We start from the raw sequence: 16,165 nt of genomic DNA, 5'->3' as shown, positions 1-16,165 counted from the left end.
GGAATAGCAAGTGGTGATAATCCTCGGTTTATTTAAAGACAATAAGATGAATTATCGTATTGCAATTTCCCTCGTATTTTAGAAAATCTCGTCGGCATCAAATCAAAAAATAGAAATTTCTAATTTTACCGAAAATCTGATAGTAACCGGACATTTTTAAATAATCAAAGTCAATCACCGATTTTATTTACAATTTTCAACACGATAATTTGCAAATTCTGCACACAATTATTCAACAATTTTTATTTATAACAATTATTTAACGTCAATAACTTTCGCACGTATTTTCTAAAATTATTAAATATTCATAAAATTTTAGAAAAAACAGGAAAATTATTGCATGATCATGACATTTTGGGGCTATTAATAATATAAATAATGTAAAAATAAAATGCAAAAATTGTTTTTTTTTTTTTATTTTTTTCGCGTAAATTCGATGGATAATTTGAGGTCAGAACATCTTTTGAGGGTTCGATCTGATTGAAAAATGTGAAGATGTCAATAAAATGGAACATGGAAGACATGACCATGTGAAAGATTGCGATAAATAAAGAACAATTGGCGTTTCGCCAATGCGGAGATGAGGAAGTGGAGAGGGCGCGCCTTCAAGGCGCAATATTACCCTCATTTTCCTCTCATTGTTCTCATTATTTTTTATTATTTTTTTTTCCACCTCTCTCTCTGGTTCATCCACTAATTCCCAACTTTCAATCCGGCGAACTAATAACCGTGATAATGTTACCGAAGTAATCCCTTTTCAAATAGCCGGTGCAACTTTCCCCTTTTTGTTGTTGAATAAAAAAGTGCAGTGATAAAAAGAATAAAAAAAACGCCCAGCGAGGAAAAAATATTGTTGTCAGACTAATTTATTAACTCCGGGATAATCCGCGGATAACAAATGGAAATATTTGCATTCGTTTACTTGTTGAATTTTGTTGGGGGAATTTTTAATGAAAAAGGAAATTAATTTGGCTGGAGGGATTATTTTTTTCGGAGTACAATTTGTTTTTTATTATTTTTCAATTAATTAAGAGTGCATTATATACTTTGGAAAAGTTATTGTTAAACGAATTAGTAACAATCCTCTTTAGACTGCAGAGCTTGAAAAATATTTGCATTTAAAAAATTGTAATTCTATTATAAATGCAGGGGATTTAAATAATTTTAATTTGTTAATATCTCGAAAACTGTCGAGCCGATTACAATTTTTCACCTCTCAAAATATTCGTCCTGGTGTACTCTACCCCAATCAATCAAACTGTACACCTATCCATACTAAGTTTTCGAGATATTCCAATTTTTCTGTTTTTTATTTTGAATTCAAAACGTAATCCGTAAAGCGTTTTGTAAAATTGATGCGTCAACTCGTTTAACTCCTTTTTCTGACATTTTAATTGTATTTTTCTCCCATGTATTGGAACTCTCAGTGGCAAAATGCGATATTTACACAGATCTTTCCCATCCAGTAGTATGATTTTAACGAACTGAAGTTGTGCTGCCTAACGAGCACAATAACAACATTGAATATACGCCAATATCCGCTCCAATATCCTCTGTATTCTGCAGAGGGGCGTTACCACTTGTCACTAAATAAATTCTCGTTCTCGGGAAAATCTACCGTTTTAACGTGAATATTCACTCGAGTTGATGACTTGTTTTACTCATTTATTTTTCATTTGTTGCAGATTTTAAACGGCTGAGAAAATGGGTTGCATGTCGAGGTGTGCCAAGTACTTCCTCTGCTTATTCAATTTTGTCTTCTTCGTAAGTATTTCAAATTTACTAGATCATTTTAGCTCTCATCATAAAATATCAATCAATCAATCATTTATTTCATTAACGCCACAAAAATTTTTGTTTTTTTTTCATCATTTTATCCTCACCTTCACAATTTTTTTCGTTCTCCAAGTTCTTTTAATAATTTCATAAGTTCATGTAATTAATTAATTATTTAATTAATTAATTAATTAATTATTTTCATATCGTATAATGTAATTGGTAATGCAATTCAGTTTTTATGAGAGTTTTATGTAGAGAGTTTTTGGAGTTATGGAGAATAATTTGAATTTAAAAAAAATCGAGGAGTCATAACTTTCATTTCTGTTTGAAGTATGATAAGTACGTCACTTTCTCATGAATGAAAATTACTCATACATCATTCACAAACCGTTTCGAAGCCCGTGAACGCCATTTCACGATGATGATTTTCATATTTCATTGCATGTTACAGTTTGTGAGTGATTTATTAATGGACTGCTAGAATTTTCTTGAAATTTCAGTCATATGTCATTAGAGGATTTAAATTATGACATTTTCAAACCGACGGTAGTGGCCGTGCGGTTAGAGTGCTAGACTAGCATGCCAGAGATCCGGGTTCGATCCCGGGCACCGGCGGTCAAAAATTTATAGCGCTCTGATCTCACGGTTCCACTGCCGAGCGGTAGTCCTGTCAAAAGGACGACTGTACCTGGGCAGGTTTTTTCCCTCAGATGAGGTTTTTCCCTCCCTTCAAGCAAATGCGGTACAGGCGGTTGGGGGGGTGGGAAGGGAACCAACTAACCGTAAAGACCCGAAAGGGTATACGAGAGAAAATAAATTTTTATGACATTTTCAATTCAATTCCCGTTGAACAAATCCTCTAATTTTTTTTATCAATCTCAAAAATTGAAAAACATTAATTATTAGTTTGATTTTTTTTTTTATCTTTAAATGAACTGAAAATCTTAGAAATTTTCGCCTGAATTTTTGGGTTGAAAAAAATGACTTGAATATTTAACCAATGATTTCAAAAAATCATTATTTTTCATTCTCAAATAAATATTAAAATTTTTTTGTTGGCTAATTTGTTAATGAAGAATGATTTAAAAATTTCAATCTCCACATAAAAAATTTGTTATTGCATTGCAATTAACGAAATAACCATTTAATTCTTAAATTAATTAAATTTAATGTATTTTAATAATCAAAAATAAGAGATCAATTGTCGAATGAAAAAAAAATCATTGTGCGGCAGAAATCCGGTAATCTGGAACAGCAACTCGGGAAATGTTAATTAATATTTTTTTTTCGTTATTTCCATCCTAAAAAGACTTTTAATAAATGACCCGTCGGTTCAGACCGATATTTTATCTCCATGGAAAGCAGAATAATTATTCACGGTTGAGACTTTCAAATTCAAATGCAACTATTTCTTTTTGGTAATTTTCAACAAACGGTCGACTGATTCCAACAAAATTATATTGAAAATCTGTTCATTTTTCTTTTAGTGAACAAATTATAAATTCTAATTTATAAATAATATTCCAGAAACAAACTTTTATTGCGTTATTATACTATTACTATATTTTTTTCTGGATCGTTAGGAAATTACTTCTGAAATTTTACATTTAAAAAATGAAAGTTTTTAACAATAACGATTTTACATAAATTTTATTTACATTTGTTGCTGAAAACTCCAAATATCCGATTGTTAATTTGTAAATATCTCTTAAACTGGGGGAAATAGCGATATATTCGTAAGGACCTTTTCCGTAGTCCTTAATTAGCCCTGCAAAAAAGATTTTGACAAAAATTTCGATATCTTCCTTAGTATCGGAGATATTGCCAAAAAAAAACTGACAGGAGTGTTCACTTCAATATTAAAACCCCCAGAATCGATATATCGCATTTCTGCCAGTAAATTGTTGATGAAAATTATAATAAATTGCAATCGTCTTTTTGCAAGCTATTATTTCACAAGTAATTTATTTATTTTAGCTTGCTGGTGGTGCAGCGTTAACCGTAGGAATATGGCTCCTAGCAGACAGGACTTCGTTCACCAATCTCTTCGCAAAAATGGATGGAGGAGACTTACTGGTGAGTACCTTAAGATAAAAAACTAAAAATAAAAAGCAACAACTGTCCTCAAAAGCCGTAAATTCTTTGTAACATGATGCCTTCCGAAAAAGGTGAATCCCCGGATTCGCATAATTCACGATTTGGTGGGGAATTTATGAGAGGCCAATCCTGTCCACAAGACAGGTTGCCATAAAATCTACTCGACCACCTGTTCGCATCGTTTTACGCAATTTAGTGCTCCAAATACCTTATGTCGTTTCTCAGCCCTTCTTACTCTCAACTTCCCTTCTTTCTGCATTTTTAATTCATTTCTCGACTACCGGATGTCGCAGTTTACGTAGATATCAGATTAAAGACTTTAATCACCAGGAAACTGATGATCATTATCAGGTAGCACCATCGCGGAAGGATGTGTATTGAAATTTATTATTTAGTTCGTTGGAAATCCGTGGATTTGTGATTGAGGTATTATCTAAGGCTCGAGTGAGGTTCTGTTAACGAATCGTGGGAAGTTTGTCAAAGTGGAGGAAAACTTATCGGTGATTTTCAGTGGTGTTACTCGATAATATTTCAAGGACATTGGGGTCTTAGCTGATGGTGATAATTCACCTGCGATGATAAATTATAATATTGTTGGATGTTAGGTTGTTTGAGGGTGTGACATGAGGAAGAGTGAGACACCCCGCGAATTAGAAAAGTCCAGATGTCCAATTCTCCATGACAATAAATTTTTGTCAATTATCCTCATGCCATTGTTCAACGATATTCCTCAAAACATATTGTTTAATCACCATTTATTACGGTGCTATGTTTTTTTTTTCAATGGGTTAAGCGTGAATTTTTATCGCTGTTTAATCGATTTCAGTGCCTTTCGCTGGTTTTCATGCGCCACCCAATCTACTGTATACATTTTTCATTAATTATATTCACTCCATTCACTTCCAAGGATTTATCATAAAATTCAAGAATATCAATAAGATGAAGATCTTTGAGATAAATGGGAGTAAATAGTAGATATGTACAGGTTGGGGGGTAGGTACTACTTCAAAAGGAAAATTGAAAACTTTCCAGGAATTTTTTTCATCTAAATCTACACTTTCCTTTTGACAATTAAGATTCAATGGAAATCTCGAGGAAATTTGCGTCAATTCTTTCTGCATCATTAAGAAAACCGGGGATTTCCCCAACTTTCCAGTGACACAGTTGTTCCTCAAGATTCACTCGTCATTGCATCCACAAATCTCGATTTCTTTAATTTTTCGCCGTCTTCTTGCTTTCAAATCCCAAATACTTTTCAATTTCCCCTTGTAATTGCAGTATTTATTGCAATACAAAAAACGCAACATGAATTTAATGAAAAATCATGGAAGAGAAAGAATCGAAAATTCTGGAACTCAAAATTTATTCTTCAAATACGAAAGCGATTTAGAAAATTTATATTAAAAAATCGTATTAGAATATTCAATTCAGAAATTTTCATATTAAAATTTCGATAAAAATAATCGAAAGGTGTAATAAAATTTTACAACAATTCCGCAAAATTTTTCCCAACGATTTTTCATTCCGGAATTACAAAAAATTTACTTTAAATTTTAAATGTCCCTTGATCTTCAAAATTGGAGACTCTGGTGCACCTGACGCAACACTTTCGTCACACCTGATTTATATAACCTGATCACTTCCCCCCGATTCATTCGATTCCACCGATGGAATCGGCTTTCGTATCATTTCCCACGAGGCAATGATATTACCACGCCCTCATTGCCCTTTTCGATGAACAATGCATTTTCACATTATTGTCGCATTTTTATTACTACGTCTTAAAATTTTTTTTTCAACTATTTGTTGAAAGCGCTCATTCCTCAATTTATGATACATCGTCGTTATTTACATCTCATTGCATGAGTAAATTTTGCAGTAAAACGTAAATTTATATCCGATTTCGTTGAATTTAGTTGTCAAGTAATGAATAGTCGCATCATGAGGGAAAATACACTCCAGTCAAGTATATTTGATTCAAGTATACTTGATTTTAATATACTTAATATCGGAGTATATTTGGATGAAGTACGCTTGATTCAAGTACTTTACTTGATCCAAGTACTTTACTTGATCCAAGTACTTTACTTGATCCAAGTACTTTACTTGATCCAAGTACTTTACTTGATCCAAGTACTTTACTTGATTCAAGTTCTTTACTTGATCCAAGTACTTTACTTGATTCAAGTACTTTACTTGATCCACGTATACTTGATTCAAGTATACTTGATTCAAGTGTACTTATCCAAGTATACTTGAATCAAATATAATTATTGGAATTGATATATATTTCCACGAGCATCCTCGAATCAAGTATACTTGCCCCGCGTATACACACCTGCAAGTATACTTGATTCAAGTATGTACCGAACACGTGTCTTGATTCAAGTGCGCAGTCGCGGAGTGCTTGCATATACTTGAATGTACTGTCGTGTAAAGTATACTTTAATCAAGCATAAAATATATTTGTATCAAGTGCAGAATATACTTGAATGAATCATCATTTTTTCTTTCACATAAAATTGTTCTATCGAGAGAAATCTAGCGTTCAAGACTTAAAAATTTTTTTGAAAATTGAAATTCTTTCGGAATTCAAGACAATGAATATTTCATTTTTAATATCATATATTTTCCGATGACACCTCCTGAAATATATCACGATCCAAATATATCCGCGATATTTTTAGCGGAAAAAATTTATTTCATGATCATAACTCTTTTTCGGTGAGTTAGTGTAACTGATTGAGTATTACAAGACCAATCAATTTAATTAACTGATCAATCAAAAAGTTTTTATTCCCATTTTCTTGCTGTTCAATTCAATCGCGAGCGGTTATGGTCGGAGGAGAAAACACTTTACAGCCTGTCGTTAATTATTCACCATGATTATTGAGTTTTTACAACCAATTTACACGTCCTTAATATAGCGTCAATTTATACTCTCACTGGAAATTTTGATTCTCTGGTGTACCATGAATTCACTATGAAATTATTCATTTATATCATTTTTCTTATTTTTTATTGTACAATTAGCGAAAAAATCATTTGATCATCTTTATATTCTCATTTTAATTGGGAATATCCGGCTTTGATCAATTAAGCAGTAATTTACAACGCAACCCATTACGACAGACATAATTTCCCTCATCACATTCATGATTCATTGGCATCGAATTTTTATTTTTTTCTTTGGACTTTTAAACAATTCTCATTTCAATTCAATGCTTTTTTTTATTCAGTAGATTTATATAATTTTGTTGTTAAATATTCCAACGATTTTCACGGTTTTCTTTTATTCAATTCTCAATTCAATTTTCCATTTTCAATTTTCGTATCAATAATTATTATTTGCATCCCATTACATTGTAATTTCGTGGTAAAATACAATTATTGCGTTTTTTATTCGCAATAATTATGAAAATTTATTTTTACTGAAATAAATAATTCATACAAATCATGGAATTAATTAATCAATAATTGTTCATGGAGACGGATAATTTCTTTTATCAAACGAATTTACAAATTACAAAAAATATAAATATGTTTATAAATCGACTGGGAAGAAGTGATTTTTTTTCTAACTTTAATAATCGCTTTCATTTTATAATTATTTAAAAATACAATGCGATACATTTCATGTTTTTTTTTTAATAATATTAATAGATTTTTACATCACGATTTCACGGATCGCCGATGGGAATAGGAAAGCGTTTATAATTATGCATTAATGTTGTTTAAGTTGCACGCAAAGTCCACTATGAGAGCGAAAACAAAAGTTCTAATTAATAATTTCAAGTAGACGGTGAAAACAAGTTCAAGTGCGGAAAACATTACATAATGCACAGAAAAAAATTATTACTCCAACCAATAAATTAACTTTTTACAAATTAACAAAAAAAAAATCCACAAGTTTAAAATGCGACTATTCCTTTAAACATTTAACATTTCACAACAATAAACAATTACTCGCCCCAACAAAATTAACTTTCATTAATTTTGTATTGCAATTTTTAGTTGGAAATTCAGATAAAAATTACTGGAATTAATCGACTAATAAAACTGCAGGTTTTATATTTTAATTAAACAATTACGTGATTGTCTTTTTGATAAAAAATTGCCGTAATTTCCAAAATGAAACCGTGAATGCGTTATCTTTGAATCAATAAAAATTTTATTTAAACTTTACGTGATTTTCTGGATTTCTCTCGCAGTACAATTTCATGCTTTCTTTGAATGTCCGAGTAAATTGAAAAATAATTACACTAAATGACAATTTCACTCGCTATTTGAACACCTTAACGGTTGAGTAATTTCATAATTAAACTCCTTCGTAATGAAAGTGAGAAAATCACAAGCTTTCATTTTAATTTCCAAGTCCTTAAATATTAAACCAGAGATATTTATTTTCAAAGGGGTTTGAGAGTCTTCACTTGGCGGATGTTTTCCCGGGTTTCTCACGAAAATCAATAGCCCAAATTGCCCTTAGGGAAATTAAATAAAAGTCCCACCGGCGAGTTTTTTTAGTTCCCATAGTTAATTAAAAACTTTTCTCTTGATATTTTTGAGAGGCAAAAAATTCACGCAACCGTTAGTTATTCAGATATTACTTGGAATTTTTTATATTGCTCCACAGGGAAAAATTATTTTATACTGGGAACAACAATTTGTCAAGTATTTTAACCAGGAAAATTAATGTCAATTAATCAGGCTGGAATAGCCTCGGGGAAGGTGTCACCAGTGGGAAATTTAATCGGAGTCCCAGAGGGTTTTTTGAAAAACTGTTCAAATTTCATTTAAAAAGTTTCTCTTTCGATTTTCAAGAGACGGAAAATAAAAAATAAAGTAATTGTTTACAAATTTAAATAGGAAAATTGTCATTTTCCGCAGGGGAAAATCGAGTGTAAAAATACTGAATGAAAATAGAAAAAATCTTTTTCAAAAATTATTCAAACTCATAAATAAATAAATAAAAGTTTCTCTCTCGATTTTTCAACGACAAAAAGTTGAAATTTGATAATTCTACGTTTTCAGCAAGACTTTTTGAAAAATTGTGTAAGAAAAAATAATTAAAAAATTTATTTAAAGAACAGAGTCTCTCAGTCGATTTCTAAGGGACACAAAAATGCAAAAAAGTCCTTAGTTCAGGTTACACATAATCCCGCGCGTATTATGTGGTGCACGCGACCGGTAAGACCAGACAGTCAAGGGGAAATTCAGTCAAGCACGATAAGTGCAAAATTCCATGACTTTCGATTTTTTTTCGTCTGCAAAAAAAATCTATCAATATTCTCCCCTCCATAATTCGATTAATCGCCCCAAGTCTAATCTCCACGATCACCTAGCATTAATGATAATCCCATAATTAAACAAATATTAATTAATTAAATCTTTTAAAACTCAAATATTCAAAATAGACAAAAATGACGAAAAATCGGAGCTTGTGATTTTTTTTAATATTAACTGAAAAATAATGAAATTAATAAGGAAATCTTTAGGGGTAAAGAAAAAATTGAAATATTGAAATTATTGTTGGATTATTATTATTATTTGATTATTTCTCCTTGAAAATATTTTGGCGGAATAAGTACCTCTAGATAAAAGCACTTACCTCATTGAATAGTTGACACGTTAACCCACAATTATCGGTAATTCACGTATAAAACGAGGCCGACGTGCCCTGAAACAATCGTTCAACCTCTCAAATTAACGTAGGAGTCATTTATTTATTTATCCGGTGCACTTGTACCCATGGAAAATTAGATTACACATTTATATTTCAACGCGTGCTCTCTATTACATCATCAAATCATTTATTAATAAATAATTGAATTAAACACTGGATTATCTATTGAATTAATCCGTCAAAATGATAAACATTTTGTTCTTTCTATTTTTGTTAATAATATTCCAAAAATAATTCGACAAAATAATTATTGAAATCGATTTCAATAATTTCTATCATTCATTATATTAATAATTATAATAATATTATGTAAAATGGGAATAATTATTATACGTTATTGTTAATCATCATTTATTGATTAATGATAATTAATAAAATAATAATATAATATTTATTTATTTTGTATTCTTTCTTTATTATTTTTTTTTTAATTGTTCAGTTTTTTTGAATAATTGTTTTAGTGCAATTATTTCGTCGAGTTGAGGATTTGAAATCGAAATTGTTTAAATTATTTGATGATTGAAAAATAGAGGATTCTTTTGTTTTATTATTTTTGCTCTGGAAATTGTCATTCTCAGATGGACTGAGGGGGTAATTAAAACCAAGGAGAGTATCTTGAGGAAATGTTTCAGGGGTTCATTTATTTAAGAACAAAGACGACTTTATATTGTCCAGACCCTGGGCTTTCGTGTACTTCGTACATTTTTATTTTTATTTTTTATTAGTCGGGGTTCATTATTTCTTCAAGAAATTTGCTGTCAAGAAATTACACAAAAAAAATATTGAACGGTAATAATACGACATCTTAATTAAAATTATAGTATCAATGCAAAATTACCGTTTGAATTTTGGAAATCATGAATTGAAAACCGGAAATTATGGAATTGAGAAGATTAATTACGCGCGCATTTATTTGAATTTCTAATTATTTTAATTAACAAAAAAATGTGGTATCATTGATTAAAGATTTTCAGTGGTTATTAATGAATGATTAATCAATTAATTCTAGAAAGTTTTGTGATTATTTAATATTTGCATTTAACGATGGTAAATCTAGATGTCATTGTTCAGCCTTTTGTTAATTATTAAAAATTTTCTACATGACAGGAAATTATGAAATTACGACAGATTTCTATCAGAAATTGCGGAAAAATCGTGGGACCTAGTGAATATTTAATTGAACTCCAATTTTTCTCGCGGTATAACAAAGAAAATTATGGAGTGATAAAAATTCAGGGACACTCGTAGAAAATTTAAAATTTCAGGGACAAATTAACAATAAACAATTTTCAGAAGTGGGTCATTGAATTTAATTGGAGGTAAACAAATCATGAAATTTCTAATTTCAAGGACAAATCATTTACCCAAATAATTCCGATTGCTGTAAATTTTTATTGAATATTTAAATTGAAAATAGGATTTTCCATTAATTTTTTTAATGAAAATTTCCAGCTATTGGGAAAAATAAATTTTTTCATATTTTTAATTGATGAGTTATGGAAAATATTCTATTTAATCATTTGAATTCGTTGAGATATAAAGAAATTATTGCCAGTCACTAAATGACCGGAAATTTTCAAGAATAATTCTGGATATAAAATTAGAAAAAATTGTAGTGTTGGTACATTTCTATAAAAATATCCTGCCAACACTATAATTTTTCTTGGCCGTCACTATTTTACCCCTGCATTAAATTTTTTTTCGGAAATTTCTTTTTGCAATGCAATAAGAGTTTCCAATAATTCCATCAGAAATCGCAAATTATTATTCGCCATTTTCCTCTGAATTTCCAATTGGTCGCAGATTCCGTTAACTTAAAGATTTTATTTTATTTTAGTTTTGAACTTTCAATTAATCAAGTTTTACTCGAAATATCCATCTTTTTAAAAATTGAATGAACGAAGAAAATTATTGTTAACGGATTGCGTAATTCCCTGGGATTCGTGCAATTGAAAAAAATCTTATTATAACCAAATCAATTATTCAATTGGTTTTTCTATAAATTTCAACACTTCAATCTTCAAATGATTTCCATATGGTTCACTCTATTTATTTCCCCCGAAAGAACAATTATCGACTTTTATAATTACTTAATGATTCTAAAAATATGACGAAACAAAACCGATTATCCTCAACATTTCCAACCTTTACATTATTTTTTTATTTTCCCGACTTATAATTTGCGAACTGGATTTCACGTTTCAATTCATAAATAATAAGATACGGAATCTACTGCGCACTCCGTGCGCCGAATTTGAATTTGGCGGTTCGAGTTAACCAATGAGGAATTAGCTCTGCGCGTTTCGAGATATTTCGACTCGGGCGAACTTCATTTTTGTGTTTCTACATTTATAATAAAGAAAATTTTCTTAAATTCAAAACACTGGAATCGATTTGATGGAACTAATACGAGCATTATCGAGTATTCGCGACGGGTACGCGTCTGATATGACAATCAAGATGACAAACAAATTCCCCAGTAAACCATGGATTTTATTAATTATAAAATAATAAAGCAATCACCGAACCCCTCGGCGATAACTCCTAAATTCAGCAGAAATATTTCAGAAGAGAATCTCTTTCAACTGAAATGATCAAAGACGTGAAATTTTTCTTCAATCTTTATATATAATAAATTCAGATATCGTATTATTACCGTTCAATATTTTTTCTGTGTAATTTCTTAACAGGGAATTTCTTGAAGAAGTAATGAACCCCGACTAATAAAAAATAAAAATAAAAATGTATGAAGTACACGAAAGCCCAGGGTCTGGACAATATAAAGTCGTCTTTGTTCTTAAATAAATGAACCCCTGAAACATTTCCTGATACAACAATCAAGATGACAACCAAATTCCCCAGTAAACCATGGATTTTATTAATTATAAAATAATAAAGCAATCACCGAACCCCTCGGTGATAACTCCTAAATTCAGCAGAGGTATTTCAGAAGAGAATCTTTTTCAACTGAAATGATCAAAGACGTGAAATTTTTAATGATTATTTTTTGTGTTTAACTTTAGAGAGGGAAGTGATGAAAAGGAGTGAAATAATTCTTTTTTTTTTTAAATTATTATGACGTCTGATGATACCTCTGAATGAAAGGGAAGTGGCCACACCTACATGTATAATACTCTGGGCACTTGGTAATGCAAATAGGCAGAGGTTGTAAACAAGAAGACAGTTTTCATACCATAACGAGAGAAAAGGATGCACTGAGCTGAGCTCCACATTAGGATTCATGACGAGTTCTCTTCATGTATCATGTTATGCCCCGACGTCATGTTATTTTCACGCTTTGAGTCTTTACAATCAGGAAACGTGTTATTCACCGTTAGAATTAAACCACCGAGGGTGCTATTTTAGGTCAATACTTTATCACTGGCATTCCTAGCTAAAATTATTGCATGTTTATTTTATATATAATAATAAATAGGAAAATCCATGGATTTACTGGGAAATTGTTTGTCATCTCGAAATTCTTGATTTTGTCATGCTGATTTTTATATTGAAGAGAACATTTATGGGTTCTATGGAAATTTGGAAATTTGTTTACTCTTGTCTACAGTCAATTTACTGGAGGGTAAATAATTGCTTTGTAGATTTAATTTTTTATTTAATTAGGACAGGAAAATTCATGTTTTAATGTGAATTTTTTTTAGATCCACTTGTCATGTGTGTGAATTTACTGACGACAAGAAAATCAAAATTTATTTGGAATTACTCAGTAATTATTGTTATTAATTGTCAGTTCAATTTAATTCTTTCAGTTTAATTTTTCTTAAATTCTTAGGAAAATGAAAAATTTCATGATTTTCCTCTTCAAATCCTGTTCAATTAAATCACTGGTAATATTTTCCACTGACTAGAGCACAATTTTTATTCCAAAAAGAACATAAATAAATTATTGATGACATAATTAATGAAACAATTGTCCCTCATGGAAGATAAATTACGAAATTAACAAAATTACTTTTTAAATTAAGACATTTCGTCTCCGTTTAAGACGCTCGTCCAGCAGGTCTTAAAAAGCGGATTAGGGTGTCTTAATTGGAATTCTTATGTCTTAATTTGAGACTATTTTCTGTTTTGATTTTGTGCATTTATTTTAATACACAAACATAATTGAACCGAGCGAAATGCGGAAAGTAAAAGTAACACTCGACTTTCATCTCGCAAAACACGAAACGTCGGTACAATATCCTTTCAACCCAACTTTCTTCATTTCATCGCAAAAGTTCAAAAAAATAAAAACCGCTGGCCACAAAAAATGATGAAAAATCATTTCCTAAGGAACTAGTAAAATCCCAAAACCTCTCTAAAGAATTCTCCCGAAATATCTTCAGAACTAAGGGAAATAAAAAAAATTTCACTGATACCTTTTTTATAGAACTCATCAAGAGCTGCAAAAAAGGTCATTCTAAAAATTTCGATATCTCTCTTAGTTTCTGAGATATTCCCGAAAATCTCGCTGGGCACCTGAACTCAACTTAATTATCTAATTTGGATGATTTGATAGCTTTTAATTAGTTTAATTAATTACCAAAAAAATTCAGTAATTGCCTGGGTCATTTGGAATTACAACTTTTTAATATTCGGTTCAAATATTTACAGAGAAATTGAAGCCGCAATTTTTCTGGAATTTATTAAACTTTTCTTCTCACTTTTTATTTCTCTGCGCGTACTCTTTTACAAGTGAAAGATCAATAACCAGAGTACATAAAAATCACCTGTAGCGGATGATTATATAAACGTAAACGCCAGGCATAAACTTGTGCAACCTCTGAATAAAAAAAATAAATAAAAAACGGAAAACAAAACAAAGATGGAATCAAGAATTCTGCGTGCGTGATTATCTTTCTGGTTTCAGTAACAATGATAATAATTGTTTATAAATTCTCATTATTATCAATGTTTAATCTAGATTTATATCAAAATCACAAAATAAAGTTTCGAATTTCAAGTAATCTTTCATATTTCAATGACTGATTGAATTTTTTAATATTATTTAAATTGTCATTATTTTAATTTCATTTATTATTATGAATAAATTAAGATTATTTTTTTAATTTATCATCAAAGTTGAACTTTAAATTTGATTCAATCAAAATCAATCTAATATGTATAAAAAAAATTAAAACTTTTAAAATTTGAATTTTTGATTTATAAAAGATAAATCAATATTTTTAATATAATTCATATATTTTTTACAACATATATATTTTAATATTACACGGGGTTCTCAAGAGCAATACAATTTTAGCAGATGTTTAATGTTTATTGTAATTTTACATCCGCGTATGAATTTTTGTCCACAAAATCTTTAATCTTTGGTTAAAAAATTTATTGAAACGTCAATATAACAAAAATTTCCAAGAATCGTACCACAAACATCACAAATATTTAACTCTTAGCATATTTTTCATGTGTTTTGTGGCCGAGAAAGTGGCGGAAATATTGCTATTGAAGTCGAACAGAAATAAATCGCATAACTCATGTTTTGTGTCGACTGTAATTTTTCCTGAAGCGATAAATATTTATTTTCCAAGCAGCCGTTCATTTCCAAAGGCAATATACATCCATAAATTAATCTTAACGCCTAAATTTACACGACGGAGCTGAATTAATTGATTCGTATTTTTCTTAACAAAATGAAAATGAAATAAATTGTTGCGTTAACAAATCGTGAGAAGTCCGTCAAAGTGGAGTACAACTTATCGGTGATTTTCAGTGGTGTTACTCGATAATATTTCAAGGACATTGGGGTCTTAGCTGATTGTGATAATTCACCTGCAATGATAAATTATAATATTGTTGGATGTTAGGTTGTTTGAGGGTGTGACATGAGGAAGAGTGAGACACCCCGCGAATTAGAAAAGTCCAGATGTCCAATTCTCCATGACAATAAATTTTTGTCAATTATCCTCATGCCATTGTTCAACGATATTCCTCAAAACATATTGTTTAATCACCATTTATTACGGTGCTAGGTTTTTTTTTCAATGGGTTAAGCATGAATTTTTATAGCTGTTCAATCAATTTCAGTGACTTTCGTCAGTTTTCATACGCCACAATTATCCAATCGTATTTGTTATTCATCAATTATATTCACTCTATTAACTGAGAATTAATCATGATGCTCGAGAATATCGATGAAATGATGGGAATATTTGAGATTAATGGCAAGCCTCTGAGAAAGTGATAGATATTTGTGATTGGAAGACAAAGTGATTGAAGTTCAATCAAGACTCTCCAACTCTTGATCGATCAGCAATCAGAGCATTCAAGCATAACGTTCTAATTACCTGCAGTTGTTCAATAAATTCTTCAGTGTCCAGCGAGATGGCCTATGTTTCCTGGATGATAATTAACGTCCCACCAGGTGAGGAAAGAGCATTCAAGCTTCATTACACAAGGCAACTGGTACAGACGAGTTCCAGCAGTGCCTCAACATTGAAATTAACTTACATCATCTTCATTATCTAGACAGGGTATTAAAAATGATGAAAATAGTATTTCATGGTTCAACGGGTGTTGTGAATATCCCCATCACCTCCATCACCTTTGTTATTTTATTCTGGTCAATTGATGTGAAAAAAAAATGGA

At 30.5% G+C, this 16,165-nt stretch overlaps 1 protein-coding gene across 3 annotated transcripts in view; it reads left to right on the top strand.

The window, feature by feature from the left end:
• Tsp66E (Tetraspanin 66E) overlaps positions 1-16,165 on the top strand; it is a 52,169-nt gene that overhangs the window by 21,959 nt on the left and 14,045 nt on the right. For all 3 annotated transcript variants that reach the window (XM_011305231.1, XM_011305229.1, XM_011305230.1), the window contains exons 2-3: positions 1,686-1,764; positions 3,757-3,855. In XM_011305231.1, the coding sequence (XP_011303533.1) occupies positions 1,705-1,764; positions 3,757-3,855 (159 nt within the window). In that variant the 5' untranslated portion in view covers positions 1,686-1,704. The remainder of the gene's footprint in view (positions 1-1,685; positions 1,765-3,756; positions 3,856-16,165) is intronic.

The sequence above is a fragment of the Fopius arisanus genome, unplaced genomic scaffold (genome assembly GCF_000806365.1).
Source record: "Fopius arisanus strain USDA-PBARC FA_bdor unplaced genomic scaffold, ASM80636v1 scaffold00041, whole genome shotgun sequence".
Classification (NCBI taxonomy): Eukaryota; Metazoa; Arthropoda; class Insecta; order Hymenoptera; family Braconidae; genus Fopius; species Fopius arisanus.
This window is presented reverse-complemented; position numbering and strand designations above follow the sequence as displayed.